The 24402-nt window shown below is 45.0% G+C and overlaps 1 protein-coding gene across 3 annotated transcripts in view; it reads right to left on the minus strand.

Annotated features, from left to right (window-relative positions):
- Nucleotides 1–1612: 1612 nt before the first annotated feature.
- UBA1 (ubiquitin like modifier activating enzyme 1) overlaps nt 1613–24402 on the minus strand; it is a 52703-nt gene continuing 29913 nt past the window's right edge. For all 3 annotated transcript variants that reach the window (XM_089483526.1, XM_089483507.1, XM_089483518.1), the window contains exons 2-26: nt 16430–16546; nt 15126–15184; nt 13726–13894; nt 13490–13624; nt 12374–12480; nt 12020–12110; nt 11762–11894; nt 10867–10964; nt 10318–10468; nt 9950–10122; nt 9522–9629; nt 8803–8883; nt 8565–8720; nt 8115–8280; nt 7611–7807; nt 7235–7299; nt 6794–6989; nt 6613–6687; nt 5688–5877; nt 4807–4895; nt 4046–4138; nt 3748–3939; nt 2628–2729; nt 2407–2507; nt 1613–2294 (exon numbers count right to left, since the gene is read on the minus strand). In XM_089483526.1, coding sequence (XP_089339652.1) covers nt 2159–2294; nt 2407–2507; nt 2628–2729; nt 3748–3939; nt 4046–4138; nt 4807–4895; nt 5688–5877; nt 6613–6687; nt 6794–6989; nt 7235–7299; nt 7611–7807; nt 8115–8280; nt 8565–8720; nt 8803–8883; nt 9522–9629; nt 9950–10122; nt 10318–10468; nt 10867–10964; nt 11762–11894; nt 12020–12110; nt 12374–12480; nt 13490–13624; nt 13726–13894; nt 15126–15184; nt 16430–16546 — 3180 coding nt within the window. In that variant the 3' untranslated portion in view covers nt 1613–2158. The remainder of the gene's footprint in view (nt 2295–2406; nt 2508–2627; nt 2730–3747; nt 3940–4045; nt 4139–4806; nt 4896–5687; nt 5878–6612; nt 6688–6793; nt 6990–7234; nt 7300–7610; nt 7808–8114; nt 8281–8564; nt 8721–8802; nt 8884–9521; nt 9630–9949; nt 10123–10317; nt 10469–10866; nt 10965–11761; nt 11895–12019; nt 12111–12373; nt 12481–13489; nt 13625–13725; nt 13895–15125; nt 15185–16429; nt 16547–24402) is intronic.

The following is a 24402-nucleotide window of genomic DNA, read 5'->3' on the forward strand; positions in this document are numbered from 1 at the left end:
TAACAGTAACAAATCTCACCCAATGCTGTCTAAATACAGATTGAATCTCCCTTATCTGAAATGTTTGGGACCAGAAGTGTTTTTTGGGATTTTGGATTATTTTGGAATACCTATATTTACATATACATTACATCTATGAGCTATCTTGGAGATGGGACCCAAGTCTAAACACAAAATGCATACACACCTTATGTACATACCCTGAAGGTATTTTTTTAAATAATTGTGCATGAAACAAAGCCTACACACACTGAAGCATAAGAAAACAAAGATGTCAGCCACCCATGAAAGAAATTTTGGTTTTTGGAATTCCGCATAATGGATATTCAACTTGTAGCTTTTCTAGTCAAGTCCGTTTCCAAAGTATTGGTGAAGACCTATAAAGCCCTATAGTACTTTGGGCCAGGCTACCTAACGGACTATATTGTCTCATAAAAGCCTCTCTGTACTTTGAGATGTCAAGAAAGGCCCACCTTCCTTATTCCTGTCAGCTGTGTGATGTGAGAAGACTATTTTACTGTCTATTCTCAAGATGTAGATTTCTCTTGAGAGAAGCTAATCTGGCCCCCTCCTTGACCTTTTCTCTTTTGGGGCAGACAAAAATATTTTTAAAATTCAACCAGGCCTTTTGCACCTAAGCTGGGATGTGCCGTTTCCTTTATTGATATCTTGAATTTTAATATTTTGTGACTTAATTAGCATGTTGCATTTGTTATTATTGTTAGCTACTTTGAGGCCCACAGTTGGGAGAATAAGAAAACAATATACGAAATACTTAATGTTACGCTTAAAATGTGGCTACAAGGCATGCTTCAAGAAAACAAGTAATTTTGAGAGAAGCACCATAACAGGAAATCAAGCTATATATTATTTTTACACGACTGTCTTTTTATCTAGTTATTAAAGAGTCTGAGTGAAATGAAAACCTTGCCTGGCTTCAGAAAATGCTGACACCTCCTTTTAGTGTAATCCTTACCATGAATGCATGGCTTCAGAATTCTATAGAATTCTGCAAAAAGATGCTGGAAATCCCACAAAAGCTTGCAGACCATTTTTTCTTGAAGAGACCCAACAGATTATTTCCTAAAGCAAAACAGCATTCTTAAAAACAGCTCCTGTTCTAAGCCTTGTCAGAACTTGGAATAATTAAACCTTTTCATCACCATTCATACTTCTGCAATCTTATCTTAGATGGCAGTCTAAAGTGGAGCCAAGAAAATGTATAGTGAAAAGTTCTTTTTTAATATTACTGGACAGTTGTGAAGTCAAAGAACGAGCAATAATGAATAACGATTGGCCAAATGTCCTGTCTAGGACAGTGCATGGACATAAAGGAGGCAAGCAGTTATCTGGACTACATGCATGCACCAACACAGAAAAGCACTTGTTTCAGTCTCCCCCTACGTCTTAGAGGGAGACTTTAACAAGGGCTGTTTTGTGTTGGTTTAAAGACAAACAGAGAGTTGAGTAAAGAAGTCTGGAGAGTACTCAGTTCTTTCTCCTTAGCAGCAGCCAAAGGCCTCCAGGCCTTTCTACATTTGTCCAGGTTTCAGATCGTGGACACAGCACTCCACCCTTCCCTTGTTCCTCGGTTAAACAATAAAGGACCACGGCCTTTTGCAAATGTTTATTGACTCAATTACTTCTCTTACCAGTTCTGACCTACGCTCTCCACCCACTCACATCCCCCTCCCCACAAGCCAACCAGGGCAAGGCCTCCAGGTACTCAGAAGATGACAAAGGAGCATTCCCTGCTACTATCCCCCTCCTCAGGACAGGACAAGAAAGGGTAGAGCCTCCTCCTAGCACCAGTGAATGACGGAGGAAGAGGGAGGTGGTGGTGCAGGAGCCAAAACACAACACGACTAACATTAACTTGAAAAGGGCAGGGTGGGAGATGGGGGGTTAAGGCGCCTCAATAACATGACATAACTGCAAGGTCTAAAGGGAGAGAGGGAGGGGTCACAGCAGCAGAGGGTTTCCCACGCTCTGATCAACACAAAAACCAGGGAGCGGGGGGGAGGGTGTCCTAAAAGGGTACAAAATGTTATTCATGTCTTGAGTCACTTTAACGGTGATGGGTGGGGCAGGGAGGCGGACCCTCCCCCCACACTAACAGTCCGTGGCAGGCAGGTGGGTGGTGCTAGCAAGGAGACGGCTAGCGGATGGTGTAGCGCACATAGGGCACCTCTGTGTCATCCCCACTGTCATCATTGCAGCACAACTCAAAGACCAAGGCTTTCACATGGCGACCAATCTTCTTCTTTGAAACTCTGGTGACTATCTCAGTCATCCTGTGGAGAAAGGGGAGGAAAAGCAGTGGTCAGAGAAAAGTGGGATCTGTTGAAGGTTTCCCACCCTTGAGAGCCAAAACAACAACCACCACCACAACAACAAAAAACGTACGCCTGGTCATGACGCTCCTTCAGCTTGGCTGGCTGCATAAAGAATGAATAAAGCATGGAGACACCCTGGGACAGCATTGTTATCTCCAGCTTGTGCTCCTTCTATGAAAGAGAAAAGAAATGATTAGCAAGAGTTCTGCATCCATTAAAAAACAACCCTGTTTTAATAGTCGTAAAACTTCCAACAAGCGACAGCTTTTGGCCAGCTGAAGTAAGCTTTACCTTGAAGTAAGCTAGGAACTCGCGTAGTGTCATCTCCTGCCCATCAGGTTGGATACCCTGCACCTCAAAACGGTCCCACAGAGTCCACTCAGTGCTGTAATACTGAGGAGAAAGAAGAAATTAGGAATACATCAATAACCGAGGTATTTATCAAGCCCTGAGATCTTGCACCTACAGCCTGAATCTGAAGACACAGCACCTAAGCTAACCCAGGATGGAAGATCATTTTCATGTGCAGTCTCCTTAACCCATAACAGAAAGTGCTTCAATATATTGGCTGGAATACTATTGGTCAGTTACAAGTGCATAACCACCAGTTATGTAACTGTGCAATGATTGACCTCCCCACCATCACCAATCCTCATTTCCTGGGCAGCAGTTGCTGTGATCAGTGGGGCTCTATTCCTTGTCAACCAGAAGGCAGCTGACTGATGGTCCTGCTCATTTCCATGAGCAATCTCTGTTGCAACAAGCAGAAGCAGGGTCCCTGTTGCATTCTGGCTCACACAGGGTATGGATGGGAACGTCAGTCTGCTACTTCTCACAGTTGGAACAGACCTCCATGGATTGCAGCGGTGGCTGCTCTGACAGTGGAGATTGGGGGGCTTTCTTGGTCTCACATTCTCCTAGGCTCCACCACTACAACCCCACCCCAAATTAGCATGGAAGAAGAATGCCTTCCTCAAATGAATAGGACTGGCAGAAACGAAGGGAAAGTATGAATAGTAAAGAACCTAAAAGATTGGTGTGTAAAAAGTGTTCCTGTGCTGAATTCACCACCAGACATGGGTTCCTAGAAATCTCCCCACACCAAAAAGACTTTAGGGCACTAATTGCCATTTATCTTTTTAACCTTTCACCTTTTCCAGATTCACAGAGAAAGATGTCTCTGTGCTCAGAAAGTATAAACCATGGGAGAAAAGGAAAAGATATTACCGGACTTCAGCAGCATTAGCACTGTTGTTACAACTCTAAAGAAGTGGCGTCTACAGTAATCCAAAAAGGAAATGTAAGCTGGAAGCATTTACAAGGTACAAGCCTCATAAGTCCATTCCTTGCTTGAAGGCAGATATGAACAAAAGAAGATCCTTATATTGTGAGGGGAATTTATCACACTCACCTTGTTTTTGGGACAAGAAATAGGCTCAGAGAAACCAAAGAAAGGCAATGCCAGGTTGAGGAAACCATTCTTGTACGACTCCAGTTGTTTGTGACCCTGTATAACTTTGTATAACTCCAGACACACCAAACCTACTACAGCTGCTGTCGTCGTGGCAATAGCAGGTATGATTTTCCCGGCAATCAGCTTGCTCTAAACAGAAAAGGTGCATGTAAGCCTGCTGACATGAAACATTTCCACAAACACTTCTCTCCCACCAATCAAAGTCCATCCTCCACAGATAACAGTATAATCCTACCTTATGCCGGTCAGCAGGAGGAATATCATAGTTCTCTGCCCGCAAGTTGGATGCAGCCACAATGAAATCCATGTGGAAATTTGTGTCATCGTCCTGAAATTTAATACAAGTAAAATGATAATTACTTCCTACAATATTCACAACAGTATCAGATTCCTTCCAGGAACTTTGCATGTGGGTGCATTTGAATAGGTATAAGGTTCCCACGTCACAAAAAAGAAAAGCAGTTCAGTATGATTCAGCATACTCCCTCCACCCCAAAACTAACAATCTGCACAGGTGAAATAAAACAAACAGGGCAGGGAAGCCTTGCATAAGTAAAGGAAAACATTTTGAATCTTCTCGCTATCTCCTTAAAGCTTCTTCCAAAATGCATCCAGGGATGACTTTCTGTTCATCTTGCCTGTTACAGGAAAACACAAACTGGTAGAGTAGGATTGACTAAAATAGAATCCCATTCTTTTCCAGTTCAAATTTTATTGCATTGACAGGGTGCTGCAACTTGAAACTGACAACTGTGTGTTTCTCATCTCTCCTTCACTATTTTCCCAATGTCCATGTTGTCGAAAACCCTCCAGCTGGACAAAGGACAAGGAAGAAAAGGGAGGGCATACATAAAAAGACTCTGTAATATGGAGCTTCTTTATCAGAGACTTTATTAACTCAGGAATGCCTATTTGACTCTCTCTCACTCTGTCCAACAACCAAGAAAGAAGAAAAAACGTATCTATTTTTGTTGGTTTTTTTAAATGTGTCTTTACCTTTTCAAAATCAACAGGAAACATCCTGAAGTCTTGCAGTTGCTGGGGACTTGGAAGTGAGGATTTCAACTCCTCCAGTCGGCTGTCATCTGAGGAAAAGAAGGGTATGGCTTTTGAAATAATAACTACAACCTCAAGCCACTCTCCTCTCAGCAGCCTGTGGTACCCACCTCACTTGACATCCACTGGATTGGTTTGAGGCCCTAAACAGTTTTAGGAACTATATTTCACCATCAATATTTGGGAAGCTCAGGAAGAAACTTCAAACCCAAGTCAACTGTAATAATCCACCAAGATGGGTAGGTCAATACGAGGCAAAAATCCAACTCAAAATTAGGCTGGATAGAGAAAGGAATTCCTAGAAGAAAAGCAAGACTTCTGCTGTACAGATTGGGAATGACTTTACAGATGGGATATTACTTAGAAAAAAGTAAGGTCTTGTCATCAGATGCCTCTTATTTCTTTCTCTCTACAGTATGTTTACATGGGCCGGGACAGATGTAACATTGGGGGCTTTGCCAGTCCCAGGATCTACCTGTGCAGGTACTGATGTTCAAATGAGAAAGGGTCAGTGCCAGGGTATGCAGTTCTGTTGCCTATACATAGTAAGCAACAGAATGGAGGCAAAGGTTCCTTGCTTACCACCCTACCTTGTGTGGGTGTTGTGTGCTTTTAAGTCATTTCCGACTTACAGTGGCACTAGGATGAACCTTATCATGGGCTTTTCTTGGCAAGATTTGTTCAGAAGAGGTTTGCCATTACCTTCCCCTGAGGCTGAGAGCATGTGACTTGCTCATCACCACCCTTCTGGGCAGCCCTAAATAATTACAGAGAGCTTCCTTCTCCAACCCCACGCTTCTCCCAACTCCAGCAGGACTTACCAACTGAGGCGTTGGCATTTTGCAGCTCCTGGTCAGAGATATGGATACGAACACCAGACTTGGGAGTGAATTCTGGAACCTGTACTTGTCGAAGGAGCTCTCCTATAGCTGCTCTGTCTCTAGTACCTGTGATGCCATATGTTTGTGCAAACAAGTTTGCAGCTGCCACTACATAATCCATGTGCAAGGGCTGTGGAGGTAAACACAGGGAATTAAGAGAGGAAAGCAAGTTTTTTTTCCTGGTAAAACTATCTTACATTAAAAACAAAGTAGGGACCTGAAGGACCACTGACTGCAGAATGACTGCACTATCCACACTTTTATACCTGTTACCTAAATAAGTGCCTCATATGCCAGAGAAACCTACATCAACAGTTTACTGCAACAAACTAGAGTAAGCTGAAGCAAGAGACCGAAGGTAAATATTAGCGGGTCTTTCCCCATCAATATCTCTAGCCAATCTTACCTGGAGGAATGTTCCTCTCTGACCCATGAATATCAGACTTTGAGCACAAAGTAGAAGCCATTCACAAATCTTCTTCCACAGTCTTCTTTCACACACTCACTTCAGCCATGACAATCACAATTTGTAAGCAGATACTCAAGATACATAATTAATCCACTAACAGTTTTAAAAACTTTGTTTCTCATGGAAGTTTGCCCAGCTAATGGATTCACCTTCTAACTTCCCATTTCCCCAAGTGTATGCTGCAGCCAAAATGGAACATCCCAAGCTCCTGGAAACTAACTGTAAGCCATGTTTCTTTTCCTTCAGAACTCCCAGATATTAGAACTGGATGCAGCCAACACCTTTTCAACAACAACAGACAGGGGTAGGAACCAGTTCTTCTCACTACTATCTAACATCCAATTAGCAGTGCCAGCTCTCCAACCTCTCACTGTTCAACACCATCCCAGTGCTTACATTGTTGATATCAAAGGTGAGTGGGTGAGGGCATCGCTTCGGACCTGACCAGAAGAGGGTCCCTGAATTAGTTTTCTAAAAGAAAACAGAGGGAGATTACAACAAGATTAGTAACAACTATACCACTCTACTACTATCATAAAAGATTGTAACCATGATATATTGATCTTCACTGGATCACCTGGTTTGGGGGAAAGTTGTGCAGCAGCTGACGAATATTGTTACTGTATTGGGTGTGCCAGTGATTGCAGGCCCAGGCCACACAGTCAGCCCACGACTTAGGTCTATCAGTCACCAAACTCTTGTAGACAGCTTCCAACACTTCCAAAGGCTGAGTGCCTGGCAGCTTTTGGGTCCGTTCCATGAACTTGGAGTCTCTGGAGGAAAATGAGAACTGATTCTGTAACTTCACTTTGTCTCTGACTTTCTGAATGGTTCTAGAATCAGCACAAATTACAAAGCCATGCTTCAAGCTATCTGTTTAACTTTTTGGACCTGGATGTATGTTATTAACGACATCTGACTAGCATTAGACATTGCTAGCTAGTGCCAATTACACCACATTTTTTACTGATGGACAAAGCTAGGCTCTTGTAGATTCTCAATACAGCAATTTACTCACGTGATGTACTGGTTGACATTCTCTGCAGGTTGTTTGAAAAGGCCTTCAAATTCATCACGGGCCCACTGACAAAAAAAGGAAGAAGAGGATAGATTGTTTCAGTCATGAGGCAGAATAGCTGATTGGAAGTTTTGCAGTAAACAGCTACAGCTATGAATCAGGTGAACTGATAAAAAGGTATAGTCTGGAAAGATGAAAAAGGGATCCAATTTGCTCCTTAGGCTGAGAGGAAGCAGGGATGGGTGGAAAATAAAACTTGCTCATGTCAACAGCAAGGCTGCTCAGGCAAGAACGCACAAAGAGCCCAGATTTCTAGGTGTTACCACACTCCAGCTATTCCTCTCAAACTGGAAGTGCAATCCAATATCAAACTGACCTGCAGAGTGTGCTCAATGGCATTAGGAAAGTTCTTGAGAGTGCAGATTGGGATGGATTTTTCTGGTGGGTCTTGGCTGGAGCTGTAGGACTCTGTAAGGAAGGGGATCACCACCTGGATGTTCCCTTTGGTCCCCAATGTCCCTGATTCCAGCAGGGGCTTACGGTAATACACACAGCGGCGGTCCATGTACATCCCTAATACATGGGAAAACAAAAACGGGATTACGCAAGAGAACTAGAAAAGGCTGTCAAGTAAGAGAGGATTGGAAACTGACATCAATCAGACAAGAAACTGAGTATTTTCTGCCACCATTAGTTGGAACAAATCCATGTGTGCGAAGCAATGCCACACTCATATCACCAGTATTTTGACCCTATTTTTAATCCCCTGCCTTAACTACCGAGGTATACGCACAATGACATGGAAGTCAGCTCTGGCTTGCACCTGCCTAAATCACATCAGTGTGTCTAACAAGCAAGAATACTATTGGCAGATACTCACTAGCATCCACATTGTCCAGTGCGTTTGCCACTCCATCAAGGCTTTCGAAGAAGTCATCATCATAAACACGCTCAGTATCCGGGCCAACACGGTCTTGGTGACTTGTAATGTGGATGTTCGGGTTCATGTCTTTCACAGCTGCTGCTGCTGTGTCCGATTTCATTTTCTGGATAGATAGAAGAGAGGCATCACTCTCACTGGGGATAATGAACCACAACACTTCAGCTACCAGTCTCAGTCTCATTACTGTTTTGCTCTCTATTAATATTCAGTCGTAATGACTGAGTTTACAACTGCTTAAGAGTCAAGCCAAACCAAAATTATTTTCTGCAGCACTTCCAGCAGCTGGTTAACTTGGAACTAAGAAACAGGCTACCATGCAAAGGTGCATATCTCCATGCCACCACACAGCCACTCCTATAAAAAGCAAGAATAGTTAATGGAACTGACCGTAACATCCCAAGGTCGAAAGAGGAACTGCCGGTTCAAGTTCGATTTCTCAATTGTGTCCATGTCAGTCACAACCACCTCTCCACCCTGCCCACACCCTAGACCAATCATTGCAAAGTTCTTCAGCAGCTCACAGCCAATGGCACCAGCACCAACCTAAGAGCAGGAGAGAATAGGAATGTTAGCAGGATGCTGGAGTGGAAACAAAAGGAAATTGATGACCTGTACTATGACTCACCAGGAAGTACTTCTGCTGTCCCAACTTGGTCTGTAGGTCACTGCCAAAGACAGCAATCTGTCCATCATAGCGACAATGTTTCTATCATGAGAGAAGCAACAAAGACCAAAAGCTTTAAGCACAGCTTCCTGTCAAAAGCATCTCCATTCTCCCCAGCCTGGTTGCAGTTCCCAAAACAATTTCTGATGTGACTGTTTATTTATGTACTTTATTTCTGTATCTGCTGGATGCTGTATTTTATTTACTTTGGGACTATGAAATTATTTGGCTTTCAAAGCAATAAATTTGACTTACATGTAAGAAATAACAGCCACAACATCCTGCTATTCCAAAAGCTCTCAGCTCTCACAATCCCAAAAGTGAAGTCAGTGGCTTAAACACTACATCTGATCCTAAATCCTACTTCAATCCCTTTATCAAGTTAGATAGCCTAGCACTAAGTGTCTTTCCCCTGATGCTTAAATAGCAGTAAACAACATCTCACTGGACACAACAAAATGTAAAATACTCTACACCATTAGGGAGCTGTTATATAAATGACACAACTCATGGCTCCTCCAGCTTCCCCAACTCTCTCCAGCTTTTCTAGCTCTAAAACACACCTGTTGCCTTAGCTCTGCACTTCAGTCACAGGCCTCCTGCACTATAAACTCTTCTCCCAATATTTGTGGGTAGCATACCTCTCTTTCTTGCATGCATCTCATACACCAGCTACTCACAGGGCTGCAGTTCTCTTCAGTCAGAGCATCCTTGTTTTCCTCAGGCAGACATTCCAGTGCATCGAAATAGAGCCACTGAGTGATGGGCATGAATTTACCGGAACAGGCCTGAAGGAGAGAAGCGAGGAAGGAGAAAGTTGCATGTTTTATCCCACTGTTCAACTGTTCCTTTTAAGAATATGGGAAAGGTTGACACTGCAGGCCAAACCCATTAACATGTCTTGGCTATAGCGACAAGAATCTGCTATCTGAATGGTCAAATCCCAAACTTCTGGTTGCAGGGGGAAACTGATACAGAAATGACTACCTGTACCCAATACAATAGGGGATGAGAGTGGAAGATGGGAGTTACAGTCACCACATCTAGCTCCCATTACCCAACCAGTATTTCATATATTCTGAGGTGAACTTTGGGAATCTGGCATCACCTTCATGACTTCTTGTGCAGCCAATCCTCCAATGAAGGCATTAACAGGTGCCAGGTCACCAGTAGCTTGAAAGGCCAGTTCTTTGATTATGTCCTCATTCAGCTGTTCTTGTTTGAGTGGGGGCGCCGCTTGCTCATTCAAATCCTTGACCAAAGCTATCACTTCGCTAGCATCTGCCTGAGGAGGAAGGAAGAAAAGGTAAGACAAAGAATAGGAAAGAGCATCATAAGAGGGATGCGGCATTGAGGAAAGAGGCATATAAACTTCCCCAAAGGCATAGCTCGCCTAGGCAGCAGTGACTTTCAAACATGCAAAGACAGCAAAACATAACAAAACACCCCTCAGAATATAAATTAATTATGAAAAACTTGCCTGATTGCGGGGCTTGGGAAAACGTCCATGCTTCTTGTGGAATTCGTGTAAACCCTGGAATCCTAAGTGCACCTGGGCTGGTCGGTCAAATTTGCCAAAGTCAGTTATAATGAATTCTGGCTCAGGCAGGGATGAGCGCAGAGATTTCTGCAGAAGGGAAGCAGGATCAAATACCATTCTTGATATCCCTTTAAAAGCAGGTGTATATTTACTCTAAACATGGAGGCACTTGCTTTAGTGTAGGCTATGGAGTTCAAAATTGCCCCATTCAGTATGATCAGTTGTCACTTTCTAGATTAGGCAATATTATGCTCCAACTAGCTCAACAAACTGATCCAATGAGTTGCAGTGTGGGCCATCTGCAGAGCTTCCATTTTCTTTGAGTAAGCATGGATAGCTCCCAGTTTACTAACTTGGAACTTAGAAGTTTTCAGTAAAATGGGACCTTGGTTTCAAAGAGGACCAGTTCCAACATAAAACCACTGCCAATCCATGACAAGTTGTCTAGCCAACGAAAGACAAACCTTATCTAGAAAGAAACTTACAAAGCTAATCTTCTTTGGCATCTTGACCTGGGTGACAATACCGCCACGTACATAGTCTGAAAAGTTGGAGGTATCACCAATGCTGAACGTGTAGGGACCTGGAAAAGAAAAAGATTTCACACATACACTTGTCAGACCTGCAGCCACAAGCAAGAAACAATACAGAAAAGGAAATGGTATGCAGAACCAGAATGTTAGTTTGGATAATGCCATCCTAGCAATCATGTCAATATATCACAATCCTGGTATGTTTGCACTCTCTTGATAGGCACAAAGACAGACACAGAAGGAAGGAATTATTCTGATATATCCAAACGAGGCTGGGAAACTGCCTCTTCAAAGAAAACAAAGGGGAAATGCTATGTCTCCATAATAGAGAAAACATGGGGGAAAAACTGGAGACAGGAATAGCCAACAGATGACGTGAGGACTTTTATTTTGTACCAGTGAGGAAAGAAATTATAATTAATTTCAGAGTGGAGAATGGAACATTTTCAGATATAAGCCAAAATGGCAGGATGAATTTAAATTGCTAAAATATTTGGGGAAGACACCAGGCGTGTACTGCAGGTTAGGAAGGGGCTCTCAAGCTGAAGTATGAAAGCCAACACAAAACAGCGTTGTCTAATTTTTGAAAAGTTAGTTTTTCTACCATGTTTGATGCTACTGTAACCCACTCAGCATTTCTGGGACAATTCAAGTTACAATTCAAAATGAAAATATTCTAAATATTAGACAGTCTCAAGGATCCCAGCAGCATCATATAAAGGCATCCCTATTAATCCAGACAGTCTTGCTAGACACTTTGTAAGAGTCCATAACCCTGATAAATACCCTATTCCATTAGCCTCCAAAGCTTAGCTCTACTTATTTAAGGCACCATGGGGGTTCTCACCAAGCACTTTGATTTCCATGGCTTCACAGCTGTTGAGCTCAGTCATGCCCTCAACTTCAGTGAAGGAAACAAAATCCCCACTCTCAAAGCCATGCCGAGCCTCATCTAGACAGGTTACTTCCCCAGGGCAACCCTGCATAGAAAAAGGAGGATCAGTTAAGAGACACTGTAGGAGCTAACTTATCTTTCATTAAGGAAAGCAGCTAATCTGCCTGTAAGGGGGCAGTCCTGGCTTCCAGCCCTGGGAAGAAAAATTACCTTGGTAATCATGGAAACCATCGCACTGAGTGGCTGTTCCCCATTAATGTCTGTCACCACCATGTCATCACCAAAGTCACAGAACAACTGGCTGTAAGGGGAAAAAAGATAAAGTGTGGGTCCCATAATGTAGTCTCCTCTACTGCTCATGAAGAGATGCTGTCCTCATCACCTTCACTACAAAGAAACAGCACTGTGTAGAACATGTGTACAGGAGGCAGGATAACTTTATCAGACATAGAGGCTGACCTCTTAAAGCACTTCGTATTAGGAAGGATGGAGAAACCAGCTGCACATAAGGACCAACAGTTGCCACAGCATAGATAAGGGAATAGAGATGGAATTTTCTCTTACCCAAAGAGTCCCTTGGTATCGGCTACTACCAGCTTGATGGCCTGACTGTGGCAGAAGTCGCCAATACGCAGTTGTTCCTCCAAAGAACAATTTGTGAGCACAACCACCTGCAGAGGGGAAATAGAAACTCTGAAATAAGCAAATGAAATCTTCCTTGTAGCAAACCACACTGGAAAGCTCAACCATTCCTGTCCTGGTTCACTGCTGAAAACTGCTACAGTGCAGAAAATGTGAGCTTCACATAGGGCTTCCCTAACCATCACAGATTTTATATTCCCCTTCATCAGGCGGTGTTTTGCTTTTATTTTCTGCTTTTGAGCAAATGAGATTTCCTTCAACCTCTCACCTCTTTATTTCAACAGCTACATGGAACTTGAACTATAAACCCGCTGCAGGATTACACCTACTTCAGCACTAAGCTCAAAAGGGTATCCAACAAATCCAGAAATAAAAGCTTATGCCCTGAAGGTAAAGCAGGCAATGAAAACCCTATCTTCCCATAAGCATCTAAAGTAGAAATGATTTTATTTAAACTTTATTCATACATGATACAAAGACACCAAGCACTCTGGATGCAAGCACTGAGTAAATGTTTGTCAGTCCAGATTAACGCCCCTCCCCGAAAAGGGATCTCTCCAAAGATGAAATGTGGAGAGAAAGGGAAAAAAACAAGCTTCATTATAAAAATAGATGTGATTTTAAAAGAAACAAATCATATATGTTGAAGGGGACTAAAATAGCAACATAAAATCTAATAGTCAGAAAGAAAATGTTTGAAAGTATCAACTCTGTATGCAGAAATAGCAGAAGAAGCAAATTCAATTAAGTCTCTCTATTACAGAGAGATATGTTTTTGAACTACAACTCCTGGACTTTCTAGACAGCAAAACTACTTGGCATGGTAGCTAGTGGAAAGGTGTACAGTACTCCAAGAAAGTAATTCTTCCAAGCTTTGGGCCTCACCCTCTCTTAGACCATGGATCCTGGAATAGTTCCAAGATAATTTATAAGCCCAGCCCAATCCTCTTCTTTTCTGAGAATTAAACCAATTCCACCCTGATCCCACCTGAATAAATAAGTCCTTTATCAACAGTCTGCCCTCCTGCTTTAAAGCACCTGAAAGTTGTTTAAGAAGTCTTCACTGAGAGGCCCTGTGTAGGCAGTAACAGGCACATAGGAGTTGAGCTCTGCCAGTCGTGGCTGGGATACTTCAGCACGATTCTTTCCCAGGTCTTCCTCACGTAGGTAAAACTGAAGAACAAGATGGAGTCAGAATAGAGAGCTTGCTGGGCAACATGACTATCAAAGGACTTACATCTAGGGACAGCTGAAGGAGTGGAAGAGCACCCTACCTGCGAAGAGAGGTCAGACCACTCAGCCACACCTTGATCATGGATTGTGACAGACTTGACTCCACCCAAGATGATGTTCTTGGCAATCTCCACACCCAGTCCTCGCAAGCCGGATACCAGAATGTTGGCATTTTGCATTCGTTTCATGGCCTCATGACCCAACACATATCTAATTGGGACAAGCGGGAGAAAGGAACATTAGTTCTTACTGTACCTGTGATACATCCATTTCCAATAGATAAGGGACAAGCATCCTGTAGCTTGGGTTATGTTCCTCCCACTTACTCCAGATAGGCAAGAAAAAGAGGGCTTCCGGTGACCCCACGTGGGGGAACTAACCACAGGGTTCCCTTCATTCACCAGAGTGCCTTGCACAGCCAGGGAGAGGGAGGGAAAGGGGTACCATGCACCCTCCTGCTAGGTTCATGATGCTCCCACAATATGAATGGCGGCAGGTTCATGAACGATTATTGCTTGGAGCCAAGCTACTACATTTCAGGTGGGAGGTTCCATCCCCACCATTCAAAAGGAGGGCCCCAGTACCTACCCCGTCCCCTATGATACCACAGCAATTTGCCTCCCCAACCACTAGCCCAACTAGAGCTGGGCAGAGGCAGCACAAACACACAGCTCCTGGGAGAGGTTTCCCCTTGCTGGTCTGCTCCCACAGTTCCCCTGCTGTCACTGAGGTCTATGAACGTGCTTTGTGCACTCCTGCTGCAAGTGAGGGGAGCAGGTTCAGAGGGGAGGAAAAGACACCAGTTAGGCTGGAGATTCTCTCTTTCGTTCTTAGCAGGTTTTCCATGGCACAAACCCTCCTAGTGGAGAAATGGTCATTGGCTTTCACAATCCCAGGAAGAGGGAGGGATAAGACAGTGAGGTTTTGAGAGTTTTCAAGAAAGGAGTTATTTTTTCCCTTCCCTTTTGTGGAAAAGGATTCGAACAATCTGAGGAAAATAGTAAGGCAAAGGCTGGAGTGGCTGCAGCAACAACAATCAAGAGTAAATGAAAACACATCCTATCTGAGTGGTGGCTTTTTAGGTTAGCTCCCACATGTGGGGACACTGGAATGTCTTTCTTTTTACTGCCTATCTGGAGCAAGTGGAAGAAGCATAATCTAAAACTACAGTATCCCCCCCCCCCTTATCTACTGGGAAATCCACCACCAGAGTTAATTTCATATTACTGTTTGCTAAGAAAACTGGTCACCCTGTCCCCAAGGAAGCTGCCACTTAGCATCTCAGAGACTGCTGTATTCCCAAAAGCCACAGAAAAAGAGCACTACTACTCACCCAGGCCCACCACATCATGCTCATACTGGCTGATTATCTTTCAAGATGGTAATATCTTCCAGCACCCACACACCCCCATGACCAATCTCCCCTTCCTCTGGTACTTACAGCTGCCTTGAGTACAGACCCTCATCAATGTCTGCTTCACTTCCATTCTTGGCCATACCCTGGTAAAAAGAAACAGGAATGGAAATCGATAAAAGTAAAAAAGGGAGCACCACCCCAAGGGTCTCTGATTATACTGCAAAGACTGAGAAGCCCATGGCCAGGGAAGAGTATTATGTTGACCCTATTTATGGACCTTTCACTACTGAACTGTGCTTAAATGTACTTCTTATTCAACAAAGGGGATTGAACTGATCAATTTGAATAACTTATCCTAAGTATGAAAATTTGGCTCTCCAGCAACTTAATTTGCAGTCTTTCCAGCTCAAATGGAGACCTGAGCCAGACCTAGGAACAAAAGCAGATAAAAGCCATACCACTAGTGCCTTCATTTTTTGACCAACTAAAGGACAGGACTCTCCTGTATGTTCCCTTGTACTAGCTAGTACATATTATGGAATAATGGGAAATCATCTCATATAAAATTTCACAAAATGCCTAGGGTAAGAAGCAGGACTACTGGGCTACATTACCTTGTTTGTTTTTTAAAAGCATATTTGAAAGCCCCAAACAGCTATAGTAATATAAAAGCAAGAAGCTGGGTTGATTAATACTAATGTCATGTATATTCAGAGACTGCTAGTTCCCTAGGAGCTGGTGCATACTTCTAGAAGTGCAAATTCACGTATAGATTTTATGACAGCTATCTTAAATGCTTGTTTTCAGTTGACTCTCAGAAACTCTCATCACATTCTACAGGGGAGGAAAATGACAGGCAGCAACTGTCGAAGACTGTTAGGAGTTGAGAGCAAAAACCAGGGACTAGGAAGAGTGAGGGGAATGAGTCCGTCCCACCAGTCAATAGTGAGGAATAATGGGAAGTGAAGCCCAATAACACCTAAAGAATCATCATGTCCCCTACCTCTGACCTAAGGACAGAATTTGTCTGTTCACAGATGTCCTTGCACATTTTTTTATTTTCTGCAAATGGCTGCTACTTTCCCCTTTGAGGAGTATTGCACGTGGCAACAAGATTATGGTCAGTCCCCTCCCTACACACGGGATGTCATTTTTAAAAAAGAGCCAGAAACCACACTGCAGGGCTTCTTTGCAATATATAAGCCCTTTTTGTCTTACAACAAAACAAAGAGCACTTTTAACACAAATCACTTTAATGAATGGAACTTTGCAGATAATAAATTCAAGGTTGCTGGAACCAGATTTGCTTCTCTTTGGAATCCATTTGTTTTCCATGGATTGAAAACAAGATCAGGGTTCAACAGACACCAGTCAATCCAAGGTCTTACGTTGGCAGGCGCTTCACGCAGATCAGTCTGTACGGATTTTCCAGAGGAGCAGTTTGAACCCGTCTTGGTCTCCGATTCAGACAAGCGACGCTTCTTGGACAACGGCGAGCTGGACATCTAATTGCAAAAATGGCAAAACGCAACTGTAAGAATATCGAACTTTAGCTACAGCCTGCAAGACTACAAACACTGATTATACAAATCTACAATTTACTCATGGTGCTGCAGAATTCTGGCACTGGTCAAATATATAAACCTGTGATTTTATGTGAAGAATACTGGGGGGGTGGGGAGAGGAGGCATGGGGGGATTATAAAAACCACAGACTATTCCTATGAATGAGCCATAGTAACTGATCCTCCCTCCACCCATATTTGACTTTGCTGCCAAATGGGTTGCAGTGCCTCTTAATTTAAAAGCAATACTGATGACGATGGTTTCTTAGGAACACATGGATTACTCACTGTTGTGTGAATAGACTGAGTCATAACAGCTGACTTGATGCAATAGCAAGAAACACTAAAAAAGAGAATAACCCTCTTTTTGGAAGCACAGAGTCTCTCATAATAAATTTGGAAAACTGTGCTAAAGCATTTGACAATATGTATTGGGAAATGATGTGGGAGGTGTTACGTAGAACAGAAGTAGGTAACAGACTAATAGAATGGATTGAGGCAATATATTCAAATAAAAAACTTGTATCATAATAAATGGGTAAAGAACTAAACTGATACAAATTCAAAAAGGAATGTGACGAGGTTGACTGTTATTGCCTTTGTTATTTTTAATGCCCCTAGAAATATTGCTAACAAACATAAGAAACAACCAAAAAAATAAAAGGGGTAAAAATTAAAGAGTAGAATTTAAAACATGGGTCTCTGCTGATGACCTGGCCATATCCTTATGTGACCCCCAAAATGATATACAGTTGGCCCTTGGTATCCATGGGGGATCCATTCAGGACCCCGCCCCAACGGATACCAAAATTTATGGATGTTCCATTGTCTCCAATGGATGCGCCAGCACTGGGGACAAGGGAACTTCTAGAGCCCCCATTCTCTCCACCTCCCTCCCTCTGGCCTGACTGGCTGAGCCAGTGCCACCCCAGCCACCGGAAGCCTGCCTTACTGCTCTCACCAACGGCAGGCAGCTGCCTCCTCTTCCTCTTAAAACCAATGGCACGTGCTGCCATTAAACAAAATGGGGGCTTACTGTCCACAGATGGTCAAATCTGAAGATGGCAAGTCCTCCGATAAGGAGGGCAGACTGTAATAAATTTGATGATAGAATTAGGAAATTTTCAAAACATATCAGGATTAAAAATAAACAAACATGAAACAACAGTTCAAACAAACAAAAAACATGGATTCCCAAGAAATCTTAACATGGGTATAACAATTATGAATAAAAATCTGGACGTATTTGTCAATAATTGTTAAAAAAAAAACCTTGGGAGAAGGTAAGATAATATACTCCCCAAAAACTATACCTGTTGAAACATTACCAATAATTAGAAGACTGTGAATGCTAACATATGTGATTTATATCTGTCCAGGAAAGAAATGCTCATTCTTTTATGGCCAGTTTGCTGGTCAAAGCAGCTCAGGAAGTGCAGACATGCTACTGCTTCCTCATGCCTAGGATCCAGCAGCTGGTGCAAAGCCCACCCTCTCTCCCTACTGCCACTACTATGGCCATGGAAAGAAAGAAGAGTAGCCCATATAAACTGGAAGTACTCCCTTTAGGAAAGCAGTGGCTTAGCGGCTGAGACGCTGACTCTGACAACTGTAAGATCGGCGGGTCTGCAGTTAGAGGTCCAAGTGGCATGTGACAGAGTGAGCTCCTATCACTAGTCCCAGCTTCTGCCAACCTAGCAGTTCGACAGCATGTAAAAGTGCAAGTAGATGAATAGGTACTACTTCGATGGGAAAGTAACAGTGTTCTGTACAGTTATGCTGGCCACATGATCACAGAGTTGTTTTTGACAACGTTGGCTCTTCAGCTTAGCAACTGAGATAAATACTCTTCCGTACAGTCAGACACAACTTGACAACCTTGTCAAAGGGGAATACCTTCACCTTTACCTTTAATCCCCTTAGACTATAAAGCTGAAGGCAAGGAATTGTTAAATTAACGATCTTCAAGATGCTCTCAAAGTCTTTTTGGCTGAAGGGTGGGATATAAATGCTCTAAATAAATAGCAGTGCTGCCTACTATTTCTTAGAAGGGAATCCTATGCTTTTTAAAAAGTGAAACCTGTGGTGTAAATCTGTGGTAACAGAATGTAACTCTGAAGGAGCTGGCAATGCACTCCACTGAACCAGGTGATCTCATACCACGATTCCCTCCCAAGAGGAGTGGCAGTTTGCTACAAAAAGAATCGAAAGTCAAGTAAGGAGGGGCTGGGCATGAATCAGGCAGGAAACAGTCCGTCTCAGCTAGCAGGGGTTCAATCATTGGGAACTTCCAAGCAATGAGCTCTACCATTCCAGAAACAGTAGACTGTGATGCCATTCAATCTATTTATGAATCTAATGAACTATTGCATAGCTCCCAAAGGGGATTTCTGTAAATTGGGGAGAGGACAGTATATCTCCAGTTCCCTTTCTGTGACCTGTCCTACAAAGATCCTTCACTCCCTAATTTAGCTTTTTCCCCCTGGGTGACACCCTTCTCATTCTCCATATTTCATAGTTGTCAATAAGATTTCCATCTCCAACTCTGCAAAAGATCTACAAATTCAGAAGGTGGGACCAGAAGTGAGTGGCTGTTCTATTTTACAGCCAAAAATGAGACTGGGCAGACCAGCACAGGATGAGAACTGGCCTTTGTCAGTTATTCACCCTTAATGTGGGAATTTGGTAGAACCACATAGAGAGCGCCAAAAATGAACTGCAAGAGGAAAATTAGGATTTGGTCACACTACGTTTGTTATAGAGGCAACATTCACCTCTTCTGTGCCATCAGATATGTGTTAGCTTGATCTTAATATATACCTACTCAGGACACTCTCCAACCGATCCTGTCCCTAGGACGGGACTTGCAACCTATTTAAAGGGTTTCCAGGCAAGGTAGCTTGTTTCCTCCGCCCTGCCTTTTTTTTTTCTCAGAAAAGAGATGGCCTAGAGAATCTGCCAGGGTCAGGAACCGTTTTAGAGGGACATGTGTGGCCTCATTGCCACATTCTGTTCACCCCTGTTTTAAGAGGTATGTTCAGGATTGCAGTCCAAAGCCTTAAAACCTCTTTGAGTCCTATGCTGCTGTTATTGTTAATAAAATAATAATAAAAAATTTATTTATATACCGCCCTTCCATCGGATCAGGGCGGTTTACAACAGTTAAAATACAATAATACAATAATAAACATTAAAAATTATACAAAATCACGTAAGACATAAAAACAAAACAGAGCAAAAAGGCCCCCCAGGTTAGCCAATCCCATTGCCAGTGCGGCGGGGGGGCGGGGGGGGGCCTATGGGACCTTATTCAGGGAATGCTAACTCAAACAGGTGGGTCTTCAAATCCCGTCTGAATTAGGCCAGGGAGGTAGCTGAGCGGAGCTCTATGGGCAGCGTATTCCAAAGGGCCGGGGCGGCGATGGAGAAAGTCCTCCGAGAAGTGGAGACAAGCCTCGCCCCGGGAACCCTAAGTAGTTGCTGCCCAGATGTTCTGAGGGTGCGGGGCGGAATGTATGGGGAGAGGCGGTCCTTCAGGTATCCTGGGCCCAAGCCATTTAGGGCTTTATAGGTCATCACTAACACCTTATATTGCGCCCGGAAGCGAATGGGCAGCCAATGGAGATCTTTTAGTACCGGTGTTATATGGCTGGCCCTGGACGTACCGGTGACCAGCCTGGCTGCCATGTTCTGCACCATTTGTAGCTTCCGGGTTTGGTATAAGGGTTGCCCCATGTAGAGTCCGTTGCAGAAATCCAGTCTCGAGGTTACCAGGGCGTGTACCACAGTTTCAAGGTCCCTCTGGGCCAGATATGGGCGCAGCTGGCGAATAAGCCGAAGCTGATGACAGGTGCTCTTGACCGTCACATTCACCTGAGCAGTCAGGTGAAGGGACGAGTCAAGAAGCACCCCCAGACTGCGCACGGAGTCCTTCACAGGGAGCGTGACCCCGTTCAGGACAGGTGGAACCACCGCCATTCCTGGGCCAGGGGGACCTATCACGAGTACCTCCGTTTTCTCTGGATTCAGTTTGAGTCGGTTTTCCCTCATCCAGCCCATTACTGACTCCAGACAGGCCACGAGAGGAGAGACGCCATCCTCAGTCACTGCATCAGTCGGAGACATAGAGAAAATTATCTGGGTGTCATCAGCGTACTGATAACCCCGCGCCCCATGTCTCCGGATGATCTCTCCCAGTGGTTTCATGTAAATGTTAAATAGCATGGGAGACAGAATAGCTCCTTGAGGGACCCCAGTTTTAAGGGCCCTCTCGTCGGAGCATACGTCTCCCAGCTGCACCATCTGGGACCTCTCGGAGAGGTAGGACCGGAACCACTGGAGCGCAGTGCCCCCAATTCCCACCTCTGCCAGGCACCCCAGAAGGATACCATGGTCTATGGTATCGAAAGCCGCTGAGATGTCCAAGAGCACCAACAGGGACACGCTTCCCCTGTCGATGCCCAGACGGAGATCATCGACCAAGGCGACCATGGCCGTCTCAACCCCGTAACCCGCCCGAAAGCCAGTTTGAAATGGGTCCAGATAATCCGTTTCATCCAAAAACCCCTGAAGCTGGATTGCAACCGCCCTCTCGATCACCTTCCCCAAAAATGGCAGCAGTGAAACTGGCCGATAATTATTATACACCAGGGGGTCGAGGGAGGGCTTTTTTAATAAAGGTTTTACTATGGCCAATTTAAGAACAGATAGAAATTGCCCTTCCCTCAAGGATGTATTAATAATCCGGCGTAACAATGAAGTTACAGCCGGTCCCCCCTGGGCTGCTAGCCACGAGGGACAGGGATCGAGAGAACAGGTTGTCTTCCGAACACTTCCGAGGATCTTGTCCACATCATCGGTACTTACCAACTCAAACTGATCCAGTTTAATAAAGTCCACGGAGGCCCTGGATACCTCTACTCTAGGTTCTGCCTGAATGTCGGCGTTAAGACCTTCGCTTATCCGAGAAGTTTTATCCACGAAGAAGTTATTAAAAAGGTCACAGCAGGCCTTAGAAGGTTAAAGGATCTGGTTCAGGGCAGGAGGGAGCTGAGTTAGCTCCCTAACTACCCTGAACAACTCTGCTGGACGCGACTCCGCGGACGCGATGCGAGCACCAAAGAACGAATTCTTTGCTGCTCGTATCGCGTCTCCGTAGTCCTCTAACCGTTGGGCTAGGAGAGTCTTGTCATCTAAGCGAAGGTGTTTCCGCCAACGGTACTCTAGCCGTCGCAGCTCCCGCTTCCTTGCCCGGAGATCTTCCGTATACCAGGGCTTGCGTTTGGAAGCAGGTCTGAGAGGGCGCTTGGGAGCGATACTGTGTATAGCCCTCGAAAGACCGGTATTCCAAATACCGGTCAGGGCATCAACAGAGTCGCCGTCACTTCCAACCATGTATCCCTCTAGGGCTTCCTGGAACCTTTTGGGTTCCATTAGCCTTCGAGGGTGGACCATCCTAATAGGTCCACCACCCCCGGGAGGGATCTGGGTAGAGACCTTGATTTTCGCCTCAACCAGGAAATGATCCGTCCATGGCAGGGGGGAAATATTAGTTATTTCCGCCCACGGATTTTCCACATCCGAACAAAAGACCAAATCGAGAGTATTACCCGCACAATGCGTAGGACCCAAAATCAGCTGGGACAGGCCCATGGCCGCCATGGTATCCATGAATTCGCGAGCTGCACCGGGTGGAACATAGCTGGCCGTGAGGGAGATGTTGAAGTCGCCCAGGACAAGGAGCCTGGGCGTCTCCAGCATCAGCTCAGCGACCAGCTGTGTCAGCTCGTTAAGGGAGTCCGTTAGTGCACGGGGTGGCCGATACACCAACAGAATCCCTAGACTGTCCCTCGCCTTTAGGGTCAGGTAAATACACTCGATATAGGACGTCTGTCGGATGTGGTTCCTAGTGAGGGACACGGTGTTCCTATGTATCAAAGCCACACACACCCCGCCCACCTAACCTGGGCTGGTCCTTCACCGAGAACCCGGCAGGCAGGGCCTGAGCCCACACAGCGTCCCCTTCAGGCCCCAGCCAGGTCTCGGTAATGCAAGCCAGATCGCAACTACGGTCCTCCAACAGATCGTGGAGGATGTGGGTCTTGCTGTTAATCGATCTGGCGTTGCACAGGAGCAGCGACAGGGTTTGTGGCACGGTTGGAGTGACCCTCAGGTCCCTTGGGTTGGGAGAGGGACAGGAAGGGGAGATAGATATGAGGCATCGATCTCGCCTTCCCCTGGAACGCAAGTCCCTCCTCCCACCGCCATACCTCCCCCTGCCCCACACAACCTCAATAGGAGCTCCGCTCAAAGTGATGTTATCCCCTTCCTCCCCAGCCCATGCATCCCCCGCGTCCATGACCTCCCTCCCACCCTACACCAGCAAATTAAAGAGCAGAGGTTAGCCACCACAGGCATCCTCTGCTCTCAGCTAACCCACAACCTCCCAAGCCCAGTAAAAACTGCGCAGCTGCGCAGATGCGGAGTCCCGCAGCGGAGGCCCTTCAGTCCGTGGGCGGCACTCCCGGGGCGGTGCGCAGATGCGCACCTCCGACACCCCGGGAGGAGGCCGCCCGGCAGAGGCGCGGCTCAGGCTGCGGAGTCCGGCGAGAGGCAAAGGGGGCGTGGCAGGAAGGTCCGGGCGTCCGGCTTTTAAGCTCGCCGCTCTCACCTGGCGAGCTCTCTTCCTGTCTTCCCCCCAGGAGTCTTAAAAAGCCCGCTCCCGGCTGCCGCAAGTGCCAAAGCAGCCAAACTAAAAAGAGTCCCGCAGCGGAGGCCCTTCAGTCCGTGGGCGGCACTCCCGGGGCGGTGCGCAGATGTGCACCTCCGACACCCCGGGAGGAGGCCGCCTGGCAGAGGCGCGGCTCAGGCTGCGGAGTCCGGCGAGAGGCAAAGGGGAGTCCGACTTATGGCAGCCCTAAGGGGAAGCTATCACAGGGTTTTACTAGCAAGATTTGGTCAGAAGGAGTTTGCAAGTTGCCTTCCTCTGATACCACCTAAATAGAATTCAAAGATCTCTGTAAAATGAACACTAAGGATGTTCAGATGGCCCTTCAGATGTTTTGGCCTTCAGCTTCCAGTTTCTTACCACTGGCCATGTTGGTTGAGGCTGATGTGAGCTGAAAGCCAAAACATTTGGGGTAGACTAAAGGCTTTCCACACCCTACATTAACTGTATCTGAATGGATAAATTCACACAGTATCATACAGCCTAGGAATATGTCAACTTTTATGTTTTGTGTGGGATATCTTCTCTTTTGTTTTTAGTCTCTATATCTATGCATGTTAAACTTTACAAAGTGAGAGTACCAATTCAGGATCAGCTAACAACCTTTCCCAGTGACACTGAATCAATATCTTTGCTTCAAAACAGGGCACAACCAGTCAACACTCATTACAATAAACCAGTGTCTGTCATCAGTAATGGACTGGATGAGAGCAAACTAATGGATGCTCTGCCTAGACAAGACAGAGGTATTCCTGATCAGCCGAAAGGCAGATCAGGGAACAAGGATTTAGCTTATGCTGGATGGAATTACACTTCCCTTAAGGATGTAGGTTCACAGTTTTGATATATGCCTAAGCTCAGCTTTGAACCTAGAGGTTTCTGTGATGGCCAGGAATGCTTTTGCAGAGTTAACATTTGTGTGTGAAACGTACTGTTCCTGGAGATGCCTGATCTGGCCATGGTTACACATGCTCTGGTGACATCCTGCTTGGATCACTGTAGCATGCTTTCCATGGGGCTGCCTTTGAAGAATGTTCACAAAGTTTAGTTGGTACAAAGAGCTGTGGCTA

Source organism: Sceloporus occidentalis, unplaced genomic scaffold (assembly GCF_023333645.1).
Source record: "Sceloporus occidentalis isolate IW3139 unplaced genomic scaffold, rSceOcc1.0.p SCAF_1, whole genome shotgun sequence".
NCBI classification, from domain to species: Eukaryota; Metazoa; Chordata; class Lepidosauria; order Squamata; family Phrynosomatidae; genus Sceloporus; species Sceloporus occidentalis.